We start from the raw sequence: 25,000 nt of genomic DNA on the forward strand, positions 1-25,000 counted from the left end.
TGTCACCAAATCGTACCATACTCTGTATGCAGAAAGCCCTTGAGATCCTCACACCGTTTGTTACAACGTGTCTCTGTGAGCCATCCTTTGAGGATGTGGACATGAAAACTAAGAAAAGGAACAGACTTTGCTGCGAAAATGACATGAGTGGCACTTGCCAAGGTGAAGCCGCGCATTTCTGAACTTGTATCTGAAAGGCAACAGCAAAAGTCACATTGATTTGCAGTAAATATTCACTGAGTTATGTTTTTGTGTGAAATTCATGTTTTGTTGGTTTTGTTCTTTGCACACAGTGATTTTGTGTGCAACTGATGAATGGTTCATTTTGTGCACTAATAAAATATATACCTATGTTTTGAAGAAATCATCTTTTATTTTTCCAATTACGAAGGGTTCGGTGAATGCACTGATGAAGCTCGCAGGGTTCAGAACCTCAAATAAGGTTCAGAACCACTGATGTAGAGACTTCTACCTGCTGCTCTCTGTCCAGTAACACAGTGTCAGTAACACAGTGTCAGTAACACACTGTCAGTAACACACTGTCAGTAACACAGTGTCAGTAACACACTGTCAGTAACACACTGTCAGTAACACACTGTCAGTAACACAGTGTCAGTAACACACTGTCAGTAACACAGTGTCAGTAACACACTGTCAGTAACAGTGTCAGTAACACACTGTCAGTAACACACTGTCAGTAAACACAGTAACACACTGTCAGTAACACACTGTCAGTAACACAGTGTCAGTAACACACTGTCAGTAACACAGTGTCAGTAACACACTGTCAGTAACACAGTGTCAGTAACACAGTGTCAGTAACACACTGTCAGTAACACACTGTCAGTAACACAGTGTCAGTAACATGTCAGTAACACACTGTCAGTAACACAGTGTCAGTAACACAGTGTCAGTAACACACTGTCAGTAACACACTGTCAGTAAGATGTGTGTGTCAGTAAGTGTCAGTAACAGTGTCAGTAACACACTGTCAGTAACACACTGTCAGTAACACACTGTCAGTAACACAGTGTCAGTAACACACTGTCAGTAACACACTGTTCTACCATTGCTTCATTAACGTTGGGTTCTCTCTCAGCTGTTCTATCCCCATGTTCTCCTGACTGACAGCCTTGAGTGTTCAGTCCTGTCAGCGTGTCTCTTGAGGAGCCATGTGAACCTTATCCACACACACTGTATGATGTGAACCTTATCCACACACACTGTATGATGTGAACCTTATCCACACACACTGTATGATGTGAACCTTATCCACACACACTGTATGGGATGTGAACCTTATCCACACACACTGTATGATGTGAACCTTATCCACACACACTGTATGATGTGAACCTTATCCACACACACTGTATGATGTGAACCTTATCCACACACACTGTATGATGTGAACCTTATCCACACACACTGTATGGGATGTGAACCTTATCCACACACACTGTATGGGATGGTGAACCTTATCCACACACACTGTATGATGTGAACCTTATCCACACACTGTATGATGTGAACCTTATCCACACACACTGTATGATGTGAACCTTATCCACACACACACTGTATGATGTGAACCTTATCCACACACACTGTATGGGATGTGAACCTTATCCACACACACTGTATGATGTGAACCTTATCCACACACACTGTATGATGTGAACCTTATCCACACACACTGTATGGGATGTGAACCTTATCCACACACACTGTATGATGTGAACCTTATCCACACACACTGTATGGGATGTGAACCTTATCCACACACACTGTATGGGATGTGAACCTTATCCACACACACTGTATGTGATGGTGAAGCACAGTGTGTGTTGCTCCTGACGACAGTAGTTCACTGAGTCTACTGAACATGTGGACACAGCTCTGCTCCACCAGATGAATCCACAGAGAAGCTCCAGACTGTAAGAAGCACTGTCGTGTTTTGAGGAAACTAAAGGTTTCATAGTGCGGAAAATACGGTAATCACTGGCCGTTTCTCAATACCAAGTATGGTCAAGTATGAACTTGCAAACTTGCAAGTTCATACTTGGATAGTTCGACTCGGGAGTACAAACTCCCGAGGACGGGAGGACGCAGTACGGTCATTTTGCAATTGGAACAGCAGCGAACTTGATGACGTCACCAACGTCACCAACTCAGCTCGTCGGTCCCGCCTACTCCGGTTATCTTCAGTCATATATATTGACAATAAAACGAAATATGATATAAAACACAACCCTGCCTTTTTTCCTTTCCATTTAGAAAATATTAATATATATGTTTATATGTATATGTTTTGTGTTACATCTGCAACCACAACCACAGAGACACCGGAGCCAGCGGCACATCTGGAGGAGCCTTGCCGAGATCAGGCTGCTGTCAGCGGGCTGCATGAGCACCACCGCCCGGTCTCCTCTCTGGTCCTCTCATATCTATATATATATATATATATATATATATATATATATATATATATATATATATATATATATATATATATATATATATATATATATATCCTCTCTGGTCCTCTCATATATATATATATATATATATATATATATATATATATATATCTATATCTATATCTAGATCTAGATATAGATATAGATATATATATATATATATATATATCCTCTCTGGTCCTCTCATATCTCCGACAAACGTCGGCGCTGTTTCCATCAGGCTCTATCTTGATAAATTGACCTCATATTTTAAGTCTTAACAACTACATTCTCGCTTAAAAAAATGTTAAAACTAAACTCGTTACACAACAGCAGCAGTATTTAACAGTTATAACTGACAGATGTGAGCCGTCTCCGCTGCTGTCGGCTCTTGTTTGCTGGTGAAATGCATTCTGGGATATTCTGGGATACTGGGATATTTGGCTGTCCAGAGTCCACACAAGTCTCCTCCGATGCATCCCCATATAACGGGCGGAGCAGGAACACATCCGGGTATCTGACCGTACTGTCTGATGAACTGTGTATGGAACAGAACCTGGGCCGCTAGACGACGTCTCACACGCTCAGAGGACACAAGTACAGAGAAGTTCACTGGCTGAGAACCAGCCTGAGACACTGTGACCCATGACTCCACCACACTGCTCTACTGGTGTACTGGTGTACTGCTCTACTGCTCTACTGGTGTACTGGTGTACTGCTCTACTGGTGTACTGGTGTACTGGTGTACTGCTCTACTGGTGTACTGGTGTACTGGTCTACTGGTGTACTGGTGTACTGCTCTACTGGTCTACTGGTTTAACTGGTGTCTACTGGTGTAACTGGTCTACTGGTGTTTCTACTGGTCTACTGGTTTACTGGTGTAACTGGTGTACTGGTGTAACTGGTCTACTGGTTTAACTGGTGTACTGGTGTAACTGGTCTACTGGTGTAACTGGTCTACTGGTTTAACTGGTCTACTGGTGTAACTGGTCTACTGGTTTAACTGGTGTACTGGTGTAACTGGTCTACTGGTTTAACTGGTCTACTGCTTGTAACTGGTCTACTGGTGTAACTGGTCTACTGGTTTAACTGGTGTAACTGGTCTACTGGTGTAACTGGTCTACTGGTTTAACTGGTGTAACTGGTCTACTGGTGTAACTGGTCTACTGGTTTAACTGGTGTACTGGTGTAACTGGTCTACTGGTGTAACTGGTGTACTGGTGTAACTGGTCTACTGGTTTAACTGGTGTACTGGTGTAACTGGTGTACTGGTTTAACTGGTTTAACTGGTGTAACTGGGATGTGGGTTACAGTAGCAGGTTAGACTAGTATCGATCATCATTTATCAACACGAATCAATACTTCACATGACGTCACAGTAGTTTATTAAACACAGAGGACCCGGGACGTTAGCATGCTAACAGTATGCTACTGTTAGCATGCTAACGTGAGGACGGAACAGAGAGGAGACGCGAGACGGTGACCTTGTGTCCGACCAGAGACACAGAGACAGACAGACACACACAGAGGACCAGAGGACCAGAGGACCAGAGGACCAGAGGACCAGAGGACCAGAGGACCAGAGGCCCAGAGGACCAGAGGACCAGAGGACCAGAGGACCAGAGGCCTCTCTGCAGGACGGCCGCTCCCCCTCTCTCTCTCTCTCACCTCCCCCCTCACCTGAAGCAGCTGAAGCGGTCCGGCTCGGTCCGGAACAGATCCCTCATGTTGAGGCTCGCTCCGTGAGCCGCGTGCCACTGCTGCAGCTTCTTATAGTGGGGGTCGATGGAGAGCGCCATGCTGGTCCACTGGTCCTACTGGTTCTGATGGTCCACTGGTTCTACTGGTTCTGATGGTCCACTGGTCCTACTGGTTCTACTGGTTCTACTGGTCCACTGGTTCTGATGGTCCACTGGTTCCTGCAGAGAGCGCACTCCGTGTCTCACTGCGGCCTGAGAGGACTGTGAGAGGAGGAGGAGGAGGAGCAGCTCCTCACTGACAGCCCGGAGGAGGAGGAGGAGGAGGAGCCTCTGAGCCAATGAGAGCAGGCCCCGCCCACTGCACTGTACGTGCGTATGGAGGGTGATTAGTGCCACACTGTGGGAGAGGGGAGTGTGAGTCAGACCTGGTGTCCTGCAGCACGGGGGCCCCACAAGGAACCGTTCTGGCTCCATTCCTCTTCTCCATCTACACATCAGACTTATAACTCTGCTACCTGCCACCTGCTAAAGTTCTCTGATGACTCTGCATCGTCACCTCATCTCCGCAGGCGATGAGAGGGAATACAGAGAACTGAACCAGGACTTCATAGGATGGAGCCGGCGGAACCGCCTCCAGATCAACTCTGGTGAAACCAAAGAGCTGGTGGTGGACTTCCACCGGGGTAAACACTGTCCTCCGGAACCAGTGAACATCCAGGGACAGGACATTGAGATTGTGAGATCTTATAAGTACCTGGGTGTTCACTTAACAATAAACTGGACTGGACTAATCACACTAACGCACTTTATAAAAAGGGTCAGAGCAGACTCTATCTGCTGAGGAGACTGAGGTCCTCAGGAGTGCAGGGAGACCTCCTGAAGACCTTCTTTGACTCTGTGGTGGCATCAGCCATCTTCTATGCAGTGGTCTGCTGGAGCAGCAGCATCTCAGCAGCAGACAAGAAGAGACTGAACAAGCTTGTCAGGAAGGCCAGCAGTGTGCTGGGTGTCCACTGGATACGGTGGAGGTGGTGGGAGACAGGAGGGTGATGGCCAAGCTGTCATCCCTGATGAACAACACCTCCCACCCCATGCAGGACACCCTGGCAGCTCTGTGCAGCTCCTTCACCACCGGCTGCTTCACCCCCGGTGGTGAAGGAGAGGTACTGCAGGTCCTTCATTCACCCCGGTGGTGAAGGAGAGGTACTGCAGGTCCTTCATTCACCCCCGGTGGTGAAGGAGAGGTACTGCAGGTCCTTCATTCACCCCCGGTGGTGAAGGAGAGGTACTGCAGGTCCTTCATTCACCCCCGGTGGTGAAGGAGAGGTACTGCAGGTCCTTCATTCACCCCCGGTGGTGAAGGAGAGGTACTGCAGGTCCTTCCTTCCTGCTGCTGTCAGGCTGCACAACCAGCTCTGCTCCCAGCAGACCACATGACACATGACAATAATAACATGACAATAACAACCTGTGCAATACATTACACATTACACTGTGCAATAATAGTTAAAATAGTTTTTTTTCTGTCTGTAAATATTATATTTCAGTTATTGTGTTTTTCTACTGTTTTTATTGCTTATTTATAATACTTGTTTTTTATTTTATTTCTTATTTTTCATTTTTTTATTTTTATCTTGTCTTTCTTCTACTATGTCTCTTGTGTGCACTTTACTCTCTGCTGCTGTAAGCCTGAAAATTTCCCCGCTGCGGGACTAATAAAGGATTATCTTATCTTAACTTATCTCTAACAGACCTGTCCCTGATGGGCTGTATATGTGTATGGAGGGTGATTAGTGCCGGTAACAGACCTGTCCCTGATGGGCTGTATATGTGTATGGAGGGTGATTAGTGCCGGTAACAGACCTGTCCCTGATGGGCTGTATGTGTGTATGGAGGGTGATTAGTGCCGGTAACAGACCTGTCCCTGATGGGCTGTATGTGTGTATGGAGGGTGATTAGTGCCGGTAACAGACCTGTCCCTGATGAGCTGTATGTGTGTATGGAGGGTGATTAGTGCCGGTAACAGACCTGTCCCTGATGGGCTGTATATGTGTATGGAGGGTGATTAGTGCCGGTAACAGACCTGTCCCTGATGAGCTGTATGTGTGTATGGAGGGTGATTAGTGCCGGTAACAGACCTGTCCCTGATGAGCTGTATGTGTGTATGGAGGGTGATTAGTGCCGGTAACAGACCTGTCCCTGATGGGCTGTATGTGGGTATGGAGGGTGATTAGTGCCGGTAACAGACCTGTCCCTGATGAGCTGTATGTGTGTATGGAGGGTGATTAGTGCCGGTAACAGACCTGTCCCTGATGAGCTGTATGTGTGTATGGAGGGTGATATAATTATACTTTGAATACATGAGAGCTGACAATATATGTATAGTATATACTACTCACTTCCTGTTGCTCTAACGGGTCGATGAAATAAAGTTAGTGGTTTAAAACGTGAACGTGGAGTTTGACTGAAACAGCTGGATGAAACCAAACATCTGGACTGTTTAAATATGATAGAATAAAGCAGTCTCACGAAGCAGCAGCCCGACTCACTGCTAAACATCTGGATTAACGTGTAATAACATCTGGATTAACGTGTAATAACATCTGGATTACATGTTATAACATCTGAATTACCGTGTAATAACATCTGGACTGGGTGAACGGGTGAGAACATCTGGAACAGTTTATTAGAAAATTGCAAACACGTTGAGCTACAGAAGATTGTAAAATGCCCAAATGAAACAAAGAGAAGTGAAATATAAACACAGGTGATTTGTGTTTCCTTTATGTGAACGTTCACCGACATCATTCAACAAGAAACATGTTCAGGACAAAGAGCGTCTGTCTTCATAACTAGAAATCAAATCACAACACAGTGAGGACGCCGTTCATAAAGTCGATCAGAGGTCAGGTCTGATTGGACAGATGTGAAAACGATGAAACGTGATCATGTTTAATAAACCCTCGTCACTGTTTATGAATAAACCCTCGTCACTGTTTATGAATAAACCCTCGTCACTGTTTATGAATAAACCCTCGTCACTGTTTATGAATAAACCCTCGTCACTGTTTATGAATAAACCCTCGTCACTGTTTATCAATAAACCCTCGTCACTGTTTATGAATAAACCCTCGTCACTGTTTATGAATAAACCCTCGTCACTGTTTATCAATAAACCCTCGTCACTGTTTATGAATAAACCCTCGTCACTGTTTATGAATAAACCCTCGTCACTGTTTATGAATAAACCCTCGTCACTGTTTATCAATAACAGCAGGTCTGAACTAGAACAAAGCTCTGACTTCATGTTATGAAAGAGAAAACATTTGATAATTGTCCTAAACAGAAACAGGTTCACATCATTGTTTGACTTGACATTTTTAATCTTCCATATCGTTCTGCTGGAGGCCTGAAGGAAAGATCTGAGGGTTCCACTGCAGCTCTAAACACCTGGAGCACCACGAGTGAAGGAGAGGAAACTAAGAGCAGCAGATGAACTTTGACCTGTGGTCCGTCTGCTCTGATAACCAGAGGAGACGTGTTGACTCCCCACGCCAACGTTAAAGGGACGGTAGAGACGTTCAGACTCAGTTCTACTGCAGCAACGTTCTGCTGCAGCAACGTTCTGCTGCAGCAACGTTCTGCTGTTAAACGAGGGGTTTTGTGAATGAAGTCTGGTGTGACTGAAGAGTGAACGGATTCTGTTAGTGTTGATCTCTAAACATCACTACTGTCCCTTTAAGAGGTGGAGCCTCCTCTACAAACACTGGAGGAAGAGGAGGTGATGCAGAGGAGGGGGATGAGGAGGAGGGGGGATGAAGAGGGGGGGGATGAAGGTGAGTGTTCACATGTGTCAGCATCTGATTGAGGTGGAGAGAAATGAAACATGACATTTATACATTATTAGAACTTATTATGGGATGTTGGCGATGGTTGTCTCCCGTTGTGTTCTCGCCGTCTGTCCTCAGTGCTGGTGACAAATATACAACTAGTAGAACGTCCTGGTTCTCTGAGTCAGAACACCGCTGGGTTCCTGGAGGAGAACCTCTCCATGAAGACTACGCTGACACTTTGTTGTCCTTCTGGAACCAAACACAAACAAACAACAACAACAACAACAGCTGTTAGAACATCGTTATCATGGACACAACCTGAGGACAGACAATAAGGTCGTCTTTAAAGGTCAGAGGTCATGTTGAAGGTCAGGAGACGTTCTGAACTGAATGAGGAATCTCCTTAAACAAAAGTCTCTCCTCTAATAATGATAATAATAATGTTAATATAATAATGTTAATATAATAATTATGATAATAATAATGATAATAATATTAATAATGATAATATAATAATAATATAATTATAAAAATAATATAATAATGATAATAATAATAATGATAATATTATAATAATAATAATAATAATGATTAATATAATAATAATAATAATTAATATAATAATAATAATAATAATAATGATTAATATAATAATAATATAATAATAATGATTAATATAATAATAATATTATAATAATGATTAATATAATAATGATAATAATATTATTATTAATAATAATAATAATAAACTCCTGTACAATAATGAGATCATGTGACCAGACTCACCCTGTATGCTGATAGGTCAGCAAACTCCCTGCCGGCCTGGTTTCCCCGGTAACCTCCTCTGAAGCCGCCTCCTCCCTGCGGCGGACCGAAGGAGCCTCGGCTTGCCGAGCGACCCCGACCTCCTCTGAAGCCCATTCCTCCTCGTCCACGGTAACCTCCTCGTCCTCGGCCGTGACGGAGAGGGAGTCCAAACGTCTCTGCGTTCATCCTCCTCTCCTCCGCCCAGGTCTGCCTCCGCTCCCTGAGGAGGAGAGGAGGCGGTGAAGAGGTGAGGAGGTAAAGAAGAGGAGGAGGAGATGAAGAGGAGCAGCTCTGAAACTATGATATGAACTCATGAAGTGGTTCTGAACAGACCAGGACCACCAGAACCTGAACCTCTTACCTGGGGAACCCGGAGACTCCAGACTTCTCATTAGCTTTCCTGAAGAGACAAAAGACAACACAGATGTGTTAATGTCACAGAAACTTCTGTCTCAAGTGTCCTCATAGGAGAGACGGAGGACAGACGGAAAAGGGACTTAGGTAGACCTGGACCGGTACCTGGTGTCGTCACAGGAGATGTTGTCGAAGAAGGACTTGGACTTGTCGTAGTAACAGTTGGGGCCCAGCGGGTCTCCCTCCTCCTCAGCACCTCCTTCACTGGTCTGGGTCTCTGCTACAGAGTCGCCCTTCTCCTCTCCATTCACCGCTTTCTCCGTCTTCTCCGTCTTCTCGTCTGAGAGACCAGAGGAGGACACGGTCACATGATGAAGGACCACACAGATGTTACAAAGGAGACGGAAGTATGAAAACATCTGGATTCATGCTTTTATAGTCTCTGATCTCGTTACAGTGTAAACAACCAATCTGTGTTTAAATCAACAGGAGAGCTAGTAATGTTAGCAGCACCGCTAACGGCTAACAAGAGGAGAGCTAGTAAAGTTAGCAGCACCGCTAACGGCTTACAGGAGGAGAGCTAGTAACGTTAGCAGCACCGCTAACGGCTTACAGGAGGAGAGCTAGTAACGTTAGCAGCACCGCTAACGGCTTACAGGAGGAGAGCTAGTAACGTTAGCAGCACCGCTAACAGCTTACAGGAGGAGAGCTAGTAAAGTTAGCAGCACCGCTAACGGCTTACAGGAGGAGAGCTAGTAACGTTAGCAGCACCGCTAACGGCCTACAGGAGGAGAGCTAGTAACGTTAGCAGCTGGTCACATAGATACCTTTCAGCTTGAGCTTGCTCTGGAACTCCCTGTCGATCTCCTCCTTGTTGAACTGAGCGTTGGCGCTCTCAAAGTCAAAGTCCTTCTCAAACTTCATGGGTCCGTCCCGGCGGACGTTGAAGCGTCCTCGGCCGCGGTGTCCACCCCCCCGCCCTCGCCGGTTAGCCGGAGCTCCAGCAGCCGCTGAGGAGCAGAACAACAAGGAAACATTAGAACAGAACCAAAACCATGAGAACAGGAAGTCAAACAAAGCACTCGTCCTCTGCGAGGAGAGTTCTGTCTCCAGAGTTCAGCTCGGTTTAGACACTCGCCAAGCGTCCGAGCGTGAAGCCTCCGCAGACGGAACGCAAGCTCAAAGCATGAAGGAGTTTATTCTCCAAGTGATGAAAAATGATCTGAATCTAAACAACTACGATATGAGATATGATCACAGACTGATGGTGATTACCATCATCTGTAAACTCATATCTCATATTCATGGCTGACTTTATGGTCTTTGTATTAAACGTTCTATAAAGAACTAAAGGCTGAATATCCTGTAAACTAGTTCACTGATAAAATATTTATATAAAGCATCTAAACTACTGATCCTCCTCCGTTTTCAGACACCAGATCTCAGACAGAGACAGAGGACTACAGATCTACCAGACACAGAGACAGAGGACTACAGATCTACCAGACACAGAGGACTACAGATCTACCAGACACAGAGACAGAGGACTACAGATCTACCAGACACAGAGACAGAGGACTACAGATCTACCAGACACAGAGACAGAGGACTACAGATCTGTCCACACTGCAGTCTCACCTGGGTGGCTGAAGACGGAGTGAGTGAGCCCTGCAGGGGGCGCTCTATCTACAGCCGAGAGCAGAGAGGAGGAGATGGTCCGCGGTGCAGACCAGCCATGGCTGCTGCGTCCTCCCCGGACCGTCTCACCCCTCCTCGTGTCCATGCCGTCCTGAAGCTGGATCTTCTGGCCGGAGGTGGGCGGGGCCGTGCGAGCGTGGGGGGGGCTCCTGCGTCCCAGGCCGGGGGCCGTAGTGGTGGAGGTGGGGGGTGCCGACGGGGCGCTCTGGATCACCTGCTCCAGGGTGGGGCTCTTCCTTAAAGGGTCCAGGCCGGGGCTGCTGCGTCCTGTGGGAGGGGGAGAGGAGAACCAGAACCGGATCAGGGTTAGAGGTTCATGATGATCTCAGAGACCCGGATACATACACATGATTCTACATCAGACACGTTCCTCTACGTTGTAAAAGGGGATTCTGTAAACACCTCCGGTTAACACTAGAACCACTCTAAACCTCCAGCAGCCTGGAGGTGGAGCTAAAGGCTACGTCAGCCGTTACCCAATGAGCACAGAGGAACATACTGAGCATGCTCAGTCAGCTGATTCTCCTTTAACGGTGTAAACTAGTAAACAGCCAATTACTGCTTCATTTATTCATACTTGATATATAGCTATATATATATATATAGCATATATATATATATATATATATATATATATATATATATATATATATATATATATATATATATATATATATAATATAAATAATAATATAATATATAAATAAATAACACCATACAGAACACTGGTTCAGAGTCTGTAGCTGGAAAAGGAATCATTCACAGCAGACAGAATGCAGACTCACAACTGTCCTCATGAAGTTATCCTATTATTAATAATAATAATAATAATATACTGTATCTATTGATAACATATAGTGATTAATAACAGTGGAAATGTCCCGGATCATTTCCCAGAGTTCACTGTCACATGACAGAACTTTAATAGCAATATAAAGGACACACCTGTAGACGGCTGCTCGTACTCTAACGTCTACCGACCCTCAGAGGCACAACATTCAAGTCTCAGTTCTGTGAACAACACAGCCCTCTTCTGTCCTTATGGCATGCGTTACGTGGTTCAAGGGCCACAGACAGACCCTGAACCCTTGGATCTCATGCCCAGCTGGGTCCCTGCTGCGAGGAGAAGAACTCACCAACACCAACGGGTCCAAACTGGGGGGAAACCAGGGGGCTGGTGCTGAACTGGTTGTAGGCAGGAACCGGAGCCCGGTTGAAGAGGCCGTAGGAGCCGGCAGACTGGAACGGGGTCGGGGCGGCGGCGGCCGAGGACGAGGAGCTGGAGCTCATGGAGGACTGAGGAGGAGAGGGTTAGCGTCACACTGTGAACCTCTGCTCCTAAACGCTCCATCAGGATCCAGGTGTGTGTGGAGGAGGTTTACCTGGACGATGGCCGGGTCCTGAGGAAGAGAGCATGTCGGCTTGGGCGGCTCGCACACCGTCAGGTCCTTGATGTCGCTGCCTCTGAAGATGATGTACTCGAAGGTGTCGTCTCGAGGCGGGATGGGCCGGTCGGTGGGCCGGTCCTCGGTGCCGAAGGAGCGCACTGAGGAGACAACTCACGGTCAGAATACCACAGTTTTACACATTTACATATATTATTACTTCTCATTACACACATTTATCCTATATATATATATATATATATATATATATATATATATATAAATATATATAATATATATATACAATATATATAATATATATATATATATAATATATATTATATTATATATATATAGGATAAATGACTAACGGCTGCTCAGGTGAAGCTTCATTTAACAGATGGTCAGCGTCATAATCTGCTGTGAGTGAACCCAGTGACCTCTGAGCCTCTTTACAGCATGACAGTGAACGTTAAACCAACGTTAACTTTAGCTAGCATGCTTGTTAGTGATAGCTATGATAGTGTTAGCTTTAGTTCATGCTAGCGTGTTTGTTGATGATAGTGGCGCTGTTAGCTTTAGTTCATGCTAGAGTTGTTGATAGTGGCGCTGTTAGCTTTAGTTCATGCTAGCGTGTTTGTTGATGATAGTGGCGCTGTTAGCTTTAGTTCATGCTAGAGTTCTTGTTGATGATAGTGGCGCTGTTAGCTTTAGTTCATGCTAGCGTGCTTGTTGATGATAGTGGCGCCGTTAGCTTTAGTTCATGCTAGTTCTTGTTGATGATAGAGACGCTGTTAGCTTTAGTTCATGCTAGAGTTCTTGTTGATGATAGTGGCGCTGTTAGCTTTAGTTCATGCTAGAGTTCTTGTTGATGATAGTGGCGCTGTTAGCTTTGGTTCATGCTAGCGTGTTTGTTGATGATAGTGGCGCTGTTAGCTTTGGTTCATGCTAGAGTGTTTGTTGATGATAGTGGCGCTGTTAGCTTTAGTTCATGCTAGAGTTCTTGTTGATGATAGTGGCGCTGTTAGCTTTAGTTCATGCTAGAGTTCTTGTTGATAGTGGCGCTGTTAGCTTTAGTTCATGCTAGAGTTCTTGTTGATGATAGTGGCGCTGTTAGCTTTGGTTCATGCTAGCGTGTTTGTTGATGATAGTGGCGCTGTTAGCTTTAGTTCATGCTAGAGTTCTTGTTGATGATAGTGGCGCTGTTAGCTTTAGTTCATGCTAGAGTTCTTGTTGATGATAGTGGCGCTGTTAGCTTTAGTTCATGCTAGCTGTTAGCTTCAGCTCATGCTAGCTGTTAGCTCATGCTAGCTGTTAGCTTCAGCTCATGCTAGCAGTTAGCTGTTAGCTTCAGCTCATGCTAGCAGTTAGCTTCAGTGCTAGCTGTTAGCTCATGCTAGCTGTTAGCTCATGCTAGCTGTTAGCTTTAGCGCATGCTAGCTGTTAGCTTTAGCTCATGCTAGCTGTTAGCTTTAGCCCATGCTAGCTGCGGGTAAACGGTCTGACACTGCCTCACGTGTCGCTGCTATCTGAACAGCTGCTCGCAGACCAGCAGAAGCTAATGCTAGCTGGCGCTAGCATGCTATGTGCGCTAGCGTGCTATGTGCGCTAGCGTGCTATGTGAGCTAGCATGCTTAGTGAGCTAGCGTGTTATGCGCTAGCATGCTATGTGAGCTAGCATGCTGTGTGCTAGCGTGCTATGTGAGCTAGGGTGCTATGTGAGCTAGCATGCTGTGTGCTAGCGTGCTATGTGTGCTAGGGTGCATGCTAGCATGCTATGTGCTAGCATTAGCTATGTGAGCTAGCATGCTATGTGAGCTAGCATTAGCTATGTGAGCTAGCGTGCTATGTGCTAGCATGCTATGTGAGCTAGCATTAGCTATGTGAGCTAGCGTGCTATGTGCTAGCATGCTATGTGAGCTAGCATTAGCTCTGTGCTAGCATTAGCTCTGTGTAGCATTAGCTCTGTGCTAGCATTAGCTCTGTGCTAGCATTAGCTCTGTGTAGCATTAGCTCTGTGCTAGCATTAGCTCTGTGTAGCATTAGCTCTGTGTAGCATTAGCTCTGTGTAGCATTAGCTGTGTAGCATTAGCTCTGTGTAGCATTAGCTCTGTGTAGCATTAGCTCTGTGTAGCATTAGCTCTGTGTAGCATTAGCTGGTACCTTTGGCCAGCGCCACGGTGGAGTTCTCGGTGTCGATGGTGTACAGGATGCCCTCGTAGCGGATCTCTGCTTTGGAGATCAGGCTGATCTTGCTGCCCAGGTAGGGCGTCCCGCCGCTCATGGTGCCGCTGCGGGTCTGCGGGGCTGCGGGCAGCGGAGCACTGAGGTTCTACGCAGAGGTTCTACGCAGAGGTTCTATGCAGAGGTTCTCCGGGTCGCTTCTCTTTGCCACCGTCACCGCTACAACAACATGGCTACCTCATCCTCCATCGGACGCTGTGAGCGCGGGGGCTAACGGGAACATCCTGATATCGCGAGAAGACGCTCCGCCGCGGGAACTAGATCTGTGCGGGGTAGAAGCGCAAACACGTCCACAGCTCTACAGAGAGACGCGAGAGAAGTTACGAAGCGCGTTCCTCTGCTCAGAGGCGCGTGCACAGGCTGGTCTGTGGTCAGGTGATCAGGTGATCAGGTGGTCAGGTGATGCTCAGCGCACACACGTGTCTCTCCTCACAGGCAGAGCCGCACTGTGAGGAGAGCTGCGCGTCTCTCATCGTAATGTGAAGGATTCTTACTGTTCTCTGCTTCATGTGGAGCCGTGATCCTTGTATTCCTCTGTCCCTGTCACCAAACAGAGCTCTCCTCCTCACACAGGCTCTATTCATTGACACTCTACATTCTATTCCTCCTATTTCTACGCTGGACGCCCGCTCGGATCCTCCGCGCATGCGCACATTCTACAATACGATTTGCACAACGGCCCGACATCAAAGATGGCGGGAGCCTCCGACCCACTGGAGGACATGCTCTTCACCGAGGTGGACGAGAAGGCGGTGAGCGACCTGGTGGGCTCTCTGGAGTCCCAGCTGGGCGACGCAGAGCCGGCCGCAGCCGCCAGCCCCGCCGGGGGCCGGGCCGGAGCTCCGGCGGCCGGGCCGTCCTCCGGGAGAGAGCCGCAGCCAGCACAGCGAGCACCGGAGCCCGGTGGGGTCCCCCTCCTCCGGGAAGCCCCCCTCCTCCGGGAAGCCCCCCGCGGCCCCCCCGCTCCCTCCCCGGTACCGGGACCCGTCCCTCTGACCGCCGGGTCCGCTGGCTTCCCCGGGCGGCTCCGGGTCCCGGTGCCGCGGCGGAGGCGGTCCGGACCGGGTCTCCCGGGCTGCAAAGTTTGAACGGAGGAGCCGTGAAGTTAGTGAACTCTGTGCCTGCAGCCGCTCCGGTGCTGACCGGCCCGGGGACCAGCACGGTGACCGGCCCGGGGGCACTGGGACCAGCACTGGGACCAGCACTGGGACCAGCACTGGGACCAGCACTGGGTCCCCAGCCCGGTCACCGGCACCGCCTCCACGGCCGCTCCTCACCCCCGCAGGCCGCCGTGGCGTCCCCGCCGTCCCCCTGCAGAGACACCCGGGTCCGGTGGCCCAGAACGGGGTCGAGCCCAAGCCCCCCCCCGGCCGCCTCCGGCCCGCAGGTGAACCACGCCGCCCCCTGATGCACACCAAGGTGCTGGTTCCGAGCCAGCCGGTCTCTGGGAACTCTGTGATCCTGACCAGCACCCCCCACCCAGACCGGGACCGGGACAGCCTCCGTGACCCTGAAGCCGGCGGTGAACGGAGTGGGTCAGCCCGCCGTGGTGAGGCCGGGCGGGCCCGTGGCCACGTCCATCCAGCAGCAGAGGGCGGGTCTGGTGGCGACCTCCCCCGGCCCGCTGCTCCTCAGCCACAGCTGGCCGTCCGGCCCCAGCAGCAGACCACCATCCAGCTGCCACCCGGCTTCTCCATGCCGCCAGGTGAGTGGACCTCCACCCGACAGGTCACCACATGACAGGTCACATGACAGGTCACCTCTCAGGTCACATGACAGGTCACCTCTCAGGTCACATGACAGTCACATGACAGGTCACCTCTCAGGTCACATGACAGGTCACCTCTCAGGTCACATGACAGGTCACCTGACAGGTCACATGACAGGTCACATGACAGGTCACCTCTCAGGTCACCCGACAGGTCACCCGACAGGTCACATGACAGGTCACCCGACAGGTCACATGACAGGTCACATGACAGGTCACCTCTCAGGTCACATGACAGTCACATGACAGTCACATGACAGGTCACCTCTCAGGTCACATGACAGGTCACCTGGTCACCTGGTTCGACAGGTCACATGACAGGTCACCTGGCTCCCAGTTTGTTCACCTCTCATGTGTTCCCACTCTCTGAGACACCTGGTTCAGAGAGACAGAGAGACCTGGTTCAGAGAGAGAGAGACACCTGGTTCAGAGAGAGAGAGACACCTGGTTCAGAGAGAGAGACACCTGGTTCAGAGAGAGAGAGAGACACCTGGTTCAGAGAGAGAGAGAGACCTGGTTCAGAGAGAGAGAGACACCTGGTTCAGAGAGAGAGAGACACCTGGTTCAGAGAGAGAGAGACACCTGGTTCAGAGAGAGAGAGAGACACCTGGTTCAGACCTGGAGAGACACCTGGTTCAGACCTGGAGAGAGAGAGACACCTGGTTCAGAGAGAGAGAGAGACACCTGGTTCAGAGAGACCTGGTTCAGAGAGACACCTGGTTCAGAGAGAGAGAGAGACACCTGGTTCACCTGGTTCAGAGAGAGAGAGACCTGGTTCAGAGAGAGAGACACCTGGTTCAGAGAGAGAGAGAGACACCTGGTTCAGAGAGAGAGAGACCTGGTTCAGAGAGAGAGACACCTGGTTCAGAGAGACAGAGAGACCTGGTTCAGAGAGAGAGAGAGACACCTGGTTCAGAGAGAGAGAGAGAGACCTGGTTCAGAGAGAGAGAGACCTGGTTCAGAGAGAGAGAGACACCTGGTTCAGAGAGAGAGAGACACCTGGTTCAGAGAGAGAGAGAGACACCTGGTTCAGAGAGAGAGACACCTGGTTCAGAGAGAGAGAGACACCTGGTTCAGAGAGACCTGGTTCAGAGAGAGAGACCTGGTTCACCTGGTTCAGAGAGAGAGAGACCTGGTTCAGAGAGAGAGAGACACCTGGTTCAGAGAGAGAGACACCTGGTTCAGAGAGAGAGAGACCTGGTTCAGAGAGAGAGAGAGACACCTGGTTCAGAGAGAGAGAGAGACCTGGTTCAGAGAGAGAGAGACCTGGTTCAGAGAGAGAGACACCTGGTTCAGAGAGAGAGAGACCTGGTTCAGAGAGAGAGAGACCTGGTTCACCTGGTTCAGAGAGAGAGAGACACCTGGTTCAGAGAGAGAGAGAGACACCTGGTTCAGAGAGAGAGAGACACCTGGTTCAGAGAGAGAGACACCTGGTTCAGAGAGAGAGAGACACCTGGTTCAGAGAGAGAGAGACACCTGGTTCAGAGAGAGAGAGACACCTGGTTCAGAGAGAGAGACAGAGAGAGAGAGACACCTGGTTCAGAGAGAGACACCTGGTTCAGAGAGAGAGAGACCTGGTTCAGAGAGAGAGACACCTGGTTCAGAGAGAGAGACACCTGGTTCAGAGAGAGAGAGAGAGAGAGAGACACCTGGTTCAGAGAGAGAGAGAGACTGCCTGGTTCAGAGAGACACCTGGTTCAGAGAGAGAGAGACACCTGGTTGGTTCAGAGAGAGAGAGAGACACCTGGTTCAGAGAGAGAGAGAGACAGTTCAGAGAGAGAGAGACCTGGTTCAGAGAGAGAGAGAGACAGAGAGAGAGAGAGACACCTGGTTCAGAGAGAGAGAGAGACACCTGGTTCAGAGAGAGAGAGAGACACCTGGTTCAGAGAGAGAGAGAGAGACCCTGGTTCAGAGAGAGAGAGACACCTGGTTCAGAGAGAGAGAGACCTGGAGAGAGAGAGAGAGAGACACCTGGTTCAGAGAGACACCTGGTTCAGAGAGAGAGAGAGAGAGAGACCTGGTTCAGAGAGAGAGACACCTGGTTCAGAGAGAGAGAGACAGAGAGGTGTCTCCTCATTCTGCAGAAAGTTTAACATGTTGTGACTTAGTTTCTGAAATAAACAAAGATGGCGGCTTTGGTGTGTGTGTGTGTGTGTGTGTGTGTGTGTGTGTGTGTGTGTGTGTGTGTGTGTGTGTGTGTGTGTGTGTGTGTGTGTGTGTGTGTGTGTGTGTGTGTGTGTGTGTGTGTGTGTGTGTGTGTGTGTGTGTGTGTGTGATGTGTGTGATGATGATGATGCTTCCTGTGTTCTTCAGGTATGGTTCTGGTCCGGACTGAGACGGGTCAGCTGGTGATGGTCCCTCAGCAGGTTCTGGCTCAGGCTCAGGCTAAAACCCAGCAGAGCCAGACGGTGGCCAACATCAGCCAGAGACCCGCCACACCGACCGCCGGGACCGCCATCCGGGTCAGTGCCGCCACGGTAAGTCTGGAACCGTCAGGGTCAAAGGTCTCCATCCGGTCTGCAGCATCACCAACAAACTGGACACCTGTTAACACACACCTGTTAACACACACCTGAACACACCTGTTAACACACACACACACCTGTTGACACACACCTGTTAACACACACCTGAACACACCTGTTAACACACACCTGAAACACATGAACTCACCTGTAACTACGCACCTGAACACACCTGAAACACATGAACTCACCTGTAACTACACACCTGTAACTACGCACCTGAACACACCTGAACACACCTGTAACTACGCACCTGAACACACCTGAACACACCTGTAACTACGCACCTGTTAACAACCACACACCACCTGTTAACACACCTGAAACACATGAACTCACCTGTAACTACGCACCTGAACACACCTGAACACACCTATAACTATGCACCTGAACACACCTGTAACTACGCACCTGAACACACCTGAACTCACCTGTAACTACGCACCTGAACACACCTGTAACTACGCACCTGAACACACCTGTAACTACGCACCTGAACACACCTGAACTCACCTGTAACTACGCACCTGAACACACCTGAACACACCTGTAACTACGCACCTGAAACACATGAACTCACCTGTAACTACGCACCTGAACTCACCTGTAACTACGCACCTGAACACACCTGTAACTACGCACCTGAACACACCTGAACTCACCTGTAACTACGCACCTGAACACACCTGTAACTACGCACCTGAACACACCTGTAACTACGCACCTGAACACACCTGAACACACCTGTAACTACGCACCTGAACACACCTGAACTCACCTGTAACTACGCACCTGAACACACCTGAACTCACCTGTAACTACGCACCTGAACACACCTGTAACTACGCACCTGAACACACCTGAACACACCTGTAACTACGCACCTGAACACACCTGTAACTACGCACCTGAACACACCTGAACACACCTGTAACTACGCACCTGAACACACCTGTAACTACGCACCTGAACACACCTGTAACTACGCACCTGAACACACCTGTAACTACGCACCTGAACACACCTGAACACACCTGAACACACCTGTAACTACGCACCTGAACACGCCTGTAAACACCTGAAACACATGAACTCACCTGTAAACACACCTGAAACCTCTCCCACCAACTCATAATTGAGACTACAGGAAACACAGGTAAACGGACCAGCTGCTACAAGTTTGAACGGGTTGAAGTGAACAGATTAATTAACAGAAACAATAATCTGATGATAATTATCTTTATTATATTAAGTTAATGTGTTCCAGGTGTTTGGTTTGAACTAGTTTGATTGATGGATCAATGAATCAATAACTGAGTGTCTTTATGAAAATAATGTCAATGTCACTGAGTTCCCATGATGCTTTGCTGCAGCATAACATGTCCTCCTCTCCCTCTCTGTCGTCTGCAGGCTCCTCAGACCGTCCGCCTGGCCTCCCCCGCTCAGACCAGAATGGTTCAGCCTCCGTCCACCACCACCGTACAGGTGTGTCCTCTGTCCTCACCCTCTGTCCTCACCCTCTGTCCTCTGTCCTCACCCTCTGTCCTCCCTCCTCTGTCCTCACCCTCTGTCCTCTGTCCTCACCCTCTGTCCTCTGTCCTCACCCTCTGTCCTCACCCTCTGTCCTCTGTCCTCACCCTCTGTCCTCACCCTCTGTCCTCTGTCCTCACCCTCTGTCCTCACCCTCTGTCCTCTGTCCTCACCCTCTGTCCTCACCCTCTGTCCTCACCCTCTTCTCCCGAGACATGACCTTAACTTGGTTGGGCACATTATTGATTAATAATAATGATGATGATGATAATGGATCATGTGATCATGTGACGTGTTTCAGAAGACCATCACGGTGTCCCCCGGCGGTGCGGCGGTGTCGGTGAAGATGCCCCCCCCTCAGAAGGCCCAGACGGTGATCACAGCGGGGGACGCCGGTGTCCAAGCCCGTCGGAGTCCCGTCCAGCCCCTCGCCCGCTCCTCCCCCGCGCCGGCCTCCAGAGTCACGGTGGTGTCCCAGGTGTGTCCCCGCTCTGTTCCTCTGTCCTCTTTACACTGATGGGACACCTGTGTGACCACCTGCTGCTCTTTGTTACCATGCCAACAGGAGATGCAGGAAAACGTGAAGAAGTGTAAGAACTTCCTGGCAACGCTCATCAAGCTGGCGTCCCACAACTCCCCCTCCCCCGACACCTCCAAGAATGTGAAGTCCCTGGTGCAGGACCTGCTCGTAAGATCTTCATTTATTATTATTACTATTATTATTATTACTATTATTAGTAGTATTATTACTATTATTATTATATTATTATTATTACTATTATTATGTTATATATAAATATTAAAATATGTTATTAGTGTATATTATAATTTATAATTTATTATATATATATATATATATATATATATATATATATATATATATATATATAATTATAGATTATATCTTTTTTATTAACTGGAGCTCTGTGTTTTGTTCAGGATGCAAAGATTGAGCCAGAGGAGTTCACCAGTCGGCTGCAGGCTGAGCTGAAGTCCTCACCACAACCCTACCTCATCCCCTTCCTCAAGGTACAAATACTACTACTACTACTACTACTACTACTACTACTGTTGTACTATAGTCTTCACCACAACCCTACCTCATCCCCTTCAGTGTTGTTGTTGTTAACGATGATTGTTGTTGTTGCTGTCAATAAGGTTTTTGTTAATGTTTTTGTTATTGTTAATGTTGTTGTTGTTGTTGTTAATGTTGTTATTGTTGTTATGGTTGTTGTTATGGTTAATGTTGTTATGGTGGTTGTTACTGTTAATGTTGTTATGGTTGTTATTGTTGTTAATGTTGCTGTTATGGTTGTTATGGTTGTGTTGTTATGGTTGTTAATGTTGTTGTTATGGTTGTTGTTGTTAATGTTGTTGTTGTTATGGTTGTTGTTAATAATGTTGTTGTTGTTATTATTAATGTTGTTGTTGTTGTTATGTTTTTGTTGTTGTATATGTTATGGTTGTTGTTATTGTTAATGTTGTTGTTAATTTTTGTTGTTAATGTTGTTGTTAATGTTGTTGTTATGGTTGTTGTTGTTAATGTTGTTGTTAATAATGTTGTTATTGTTATGGTTGTTGTTGTTAATGTTGTTATTATTGTTAATGTTGTTGTTATGGTTGTTGTTGTTAATGTTGTTGTTATGGTTGTTGTTAATGTTGTTGTTGTTGTTAATAATGTTGTTATTATTGTTAATGTTGTTGTTATGGATGTTGTTAATGTTGTTGTTAATGTTGTTGTTATGGTTGTTGTTGTTGTTGTTAATAATGTTGTTATTATTGTTAATGTTGTTGTTAATGTTGTTGTTATGGTTGTTGTCCCTCAGAAAAGCCTCCCCGCTCTGCGTCAGTCCCTCCTCAGCAGTCAACAGTCCCTTGTCACCCCCGGTACCTCGGCCCCCCCCGATGGCCTCCGGCTCCGTCACCACCGCTACCATCAGACCGCGGTTACCCATCAGTCCGGCCGGCGGCACCGTCAGACTGAACGCACCGCTCACCAACACTCTGGTAGGACCGCCAGGGATCAGACCCACGGTGTCACTGACTGAGACGCTGGGGACACTTTGTCTGTTATGTCTTAATGATAACTTAATTTATGTTAATAAGGCGGCCATCATGGTTTGAGTTTTTAATGAGGTTCTAATGTTATTCTAATGTTGTTCTTATGTTGTTTTAATGTTATTTTAATGTTTTTTAATGTAGTTCTAATGTTATTTTAATGTTTTTTAATGTAGTTTTAATGTAGTTCTAATGTTATTTTAATGTTTTTTAATGTAGTTTTAATGTTGTTCTCATGTTATTTTGACGTTTGTTCAGGCTGTGAGCAGAGCAGGAATCCAGAGTCGAACACCTGTCGTCTTCAGTCAGACACTCAGACCTCAAGGTGAGTCTGTTCTCTGATTCATCTTTGAATATTCATCTCTTATCGATCCGTGTTGTGATTATTATTAATATGACATGTTCTTCTCTCCAGGTACACTCATCAGAGGACCCACAACTATAATCGGTAAAAGTCCTCTGACCATGACAGCTCAAGCCAATCAGAGGAAGCTGAGCGACCCGGGGGGCGGGACATTCAGGTGAAGTCTGATCTCATTGGCTGGAATAAATTTTTCACAGAAAATCAGGTTTATTTTTTTTAAAGAGAGCGAAGATTCACAATGATTGACTGGAAATCAAATGCAATAATCAAGAAAATAAAAATAGAATCAAATAAAATACAATATAAGACTGGAAAATAAAAGAACAGCCGCTCAGATCAAATATTCCCACAACAAACATTTCAATGAATCAGGTTAAACTAACTGGGATGTTTTATCCTAATTATGAATTCATTTTCATATAATCATGAACCAGCTTCATTAGAAAACCACAAATAAAAGCTTGTTTGAGTTAATTTACTTAAACAAAAAATCATAAAATAACAAGAGCAGAATATGAGTCTGTGATAAAGACTAACTGCTGCTGAACTAATATACACTTTGATATGAAAATATTGATAAAAATATTGATTGAAGAGAATAAAAGATCATTGATCGAATGACTGGTTTTATGGTGAAACAGATAACAATTATGAAACTGACTTAGAAGATGTGAATACATATTGATAAAATGTGTTAAAGGGAAGTACACTGGTTAAGAAATCACTGATTTCAACTGATTATGATCATCCATCTGCTGATATGCTTTGAATATATTTGACCTTGACTTTGAATAGATTAAACCTCAGATCTCTTCTGTGGTCAGGGTTGTAGTTCAGAGAGCAGCCAGCAGAGGGCAGCATGAGAACCCAGAGAGAACCCAGATCAGACCTTTAAACATCTGAATCTATGAGAACATCAAGAGTTTATCTTTAGATCACAACCGGAGAACTGGGATCAATGAAGAGCTTCTGTGTCATGTGACTGATAGATGAAGAGCTTCTGTGTCATGCTCTTCTCTATCCTCTCTCGTCCTCAGAGATGATGACGACATTAACGACGTGGCGTCGATGGCCGGCGTCAACCTTAACGAGGAAAATGCGCGTATCCTAGCAACCAGCTCGGAGCTCGTGGGCACAAAGATCCGGTCGTGTAAAGACGAAGCCTTCCTGCCCACCGGCCTGCTGCACCGCCGCATCCTGGACACAGCTAAGAAGTTGGGGGTGACGGAGGTTCCTCTGGAGGTGGTGAACCTGGTCTCTCACGCCACTCAGTCCAGACTCCGCGCTCTGCTGGAGAACGTCTCCGCCGTCGCTCAGCATCGAACAGACGGAGGGAAGGTAAGAACCCCCAGTGACCCCCAGTGACCCCAAGAAACCAGCAGAACGCTGATGGTTCTAACGATGATGATGTTCTGTCTCCTCCTCAGGATGAAGAGCACCATGAACAGACGTCAGACGTTCGCTCTCAGCTTCGTTTCTTTGAGCAGTTGGAGCGAATGGAGAAACAGAGGAAGGACGAACAGGAGAGAGAGATCCTGCTGAAGGCTGCCAACACACACACACACACACACACACACACACACACACACACACACACATATATATATATATATATATGTGTATATATATGTATATGTGTGTGTATATATATATGTATGTGTATATATATATGTGTATGTGTATATATATATGTGTATGTGTATATATATATGTATATGTGTATATATATATATATGTGTATGTATATGTATATATGTATATATGTGTATATATGTATATGTATGTATATATATGTGTATATATATATATGTGTATATATATATGTGTGTATATATATATATATATATATATATGTGTGTATATATATATATATATGTGTGTATATATATATATATATACATATATATGTGTGTATATATATATATATATATACATATATACACACATATATATATATATATATATATATATATGTATGTATATATATATATATATATGTGTATGTATATATATATATATATATATATATATATATATATATATATATATATATGTATATATATATGTCTATATATATATATATATATATATATATATGTCTATATATATATATATATATATATATATATATATATATATATATATGTATATATATATATGTATATATATATATATGTATATATATATGTCTATATATATATATATATATATATATATGTATATATATATGTCTATATATATATATATATATATATATATATGTGTATATATATGT

General features: G+C 46.3%; 2 protein-coding genes and 1 pseudogene across 3 annotated transcripts in view; 1 reads left to right on the top strand and 2 right to left on the bottom strand.

The window, feature by feature from the left end:
* Positions 1 to 4,437, bottom strand: part of gpia (glucose-6-phosphate isomerase a) — a 14,234-nt gene extending 9,797 nt beyond the window's left edge. Inside the window, exons 1-2 of the mRNA XM_054619554.1 lie at positions 4,335 to 4,437; positions 4,140 to 4,273 (exon numbers count right to left, since the gene is read on the bottom strand). Of these exons, the coding sequence (XP_054475529.1) occupies positions 4,140 to 4,258 (119 nt within the window). The 5' untranslated portion in view covers positions 4,259 to 4,273; positions 4,335 to 4,437. The remainder of the gene's footprint in view (positions 1 to 4,139; positions 4,274 to 4,334) is intronic.
* A 2,378-nt stretch (positions 4,438 to 6,815) lies between these two features.
* lsm14aa (LSM14A mRNA processing body assembly factor a) lies at positions 6,816 to 14,666 on the bottom strand. Of its 2 annotated transcripts, none has more exons than XM_054619695.1 (9): positions 14,400 to 14,666; positions 12,234 to 12,397; positions 11,988 to 12,147; positions 10,792 to 11,118; positions 9,981 to 10,163; positions 9,319 to 9,493; positions 9,161 to 9,199; positions 8,779 to 9,019; positions 6,816 to 8,238 (listed from the first exon to the last, which is right to left on the bottom strand). In XM_054619695.1, the coding sequence occupies exons 1-9, from the start codon at positions 14,518 to 14,520 to the stop codon at positions 8,218 to 8,220; spliced, it is 1,431 nt and encodes a 476-aa protein (XP_054475670.1). In that variant the 5' UTR covers positions 14,521 to 14,666; the 3' UTR covers positions 6,816 to 8,217. The 2 variants fall into 2 exon arrangements, with proteins under 2 accessions (XP_054475670.1, XP_054475669.1); XM_054619694.1 differs by having other exon boundaries at positions 6,816 to 8,241; positions 14,400 to 14,665.
* Positions 14,667 to 14,823: 157 nt separating this feature from the next.
* LOC129108659 (transcription initiation factor TFIID subunit 4-like) overlaps positions 14,824 to 25,000 on the top strand; it is a 15,673-nt pseudogene continuing 5,496 nt past the window's right edge.

This window comes from Anoplopoma fimbria, chromosome 19 (genome assembly GCF_027596085.1).
Source record: "Anoplopoma fimbria isolate UVic2021 breed Golden Eagle Sablefish chromosome 19, Afim_UVic_2022, whole genome shotgun sequence".
In the NCBI taxonomy this organism is placed as follows: domain Eukaryota; kingdom Metazoa; phylum Chordata; class Actinopteri; order Perciformes; family Anoplopomatidae; genus Anoplopoma; species Anoplopoma fimbria.

What these genes read in the sequence shown, in the direction of transcription:
- lsm14aa (XM_054619694.1), bottom strand. Translation starts at nt 14,520, where the DNA reads ATGAGCGGCGGGACGCCCTACCTGGGCAGCAAGATCAGCCTGATCTCC. An exon ending in AGGACCCGGCCATCGTCCAG is followed by an intron (nt 12,148 to 12,233) that starts GTAAACCTCCTC and finishes TCTCCTCCTCAG; the next exon opens with TCCTCCATGAGCTCCAGCTC. An exon ending in GAGCAAGCTCAAGCTGAAAG is followed by an intron (nt 9,494 to 9,980) that starts GTATCTATGTGA and finishes CTGGTCTCTCAG; the next exon opens with ACGAGAAGACGGAGAAGACG.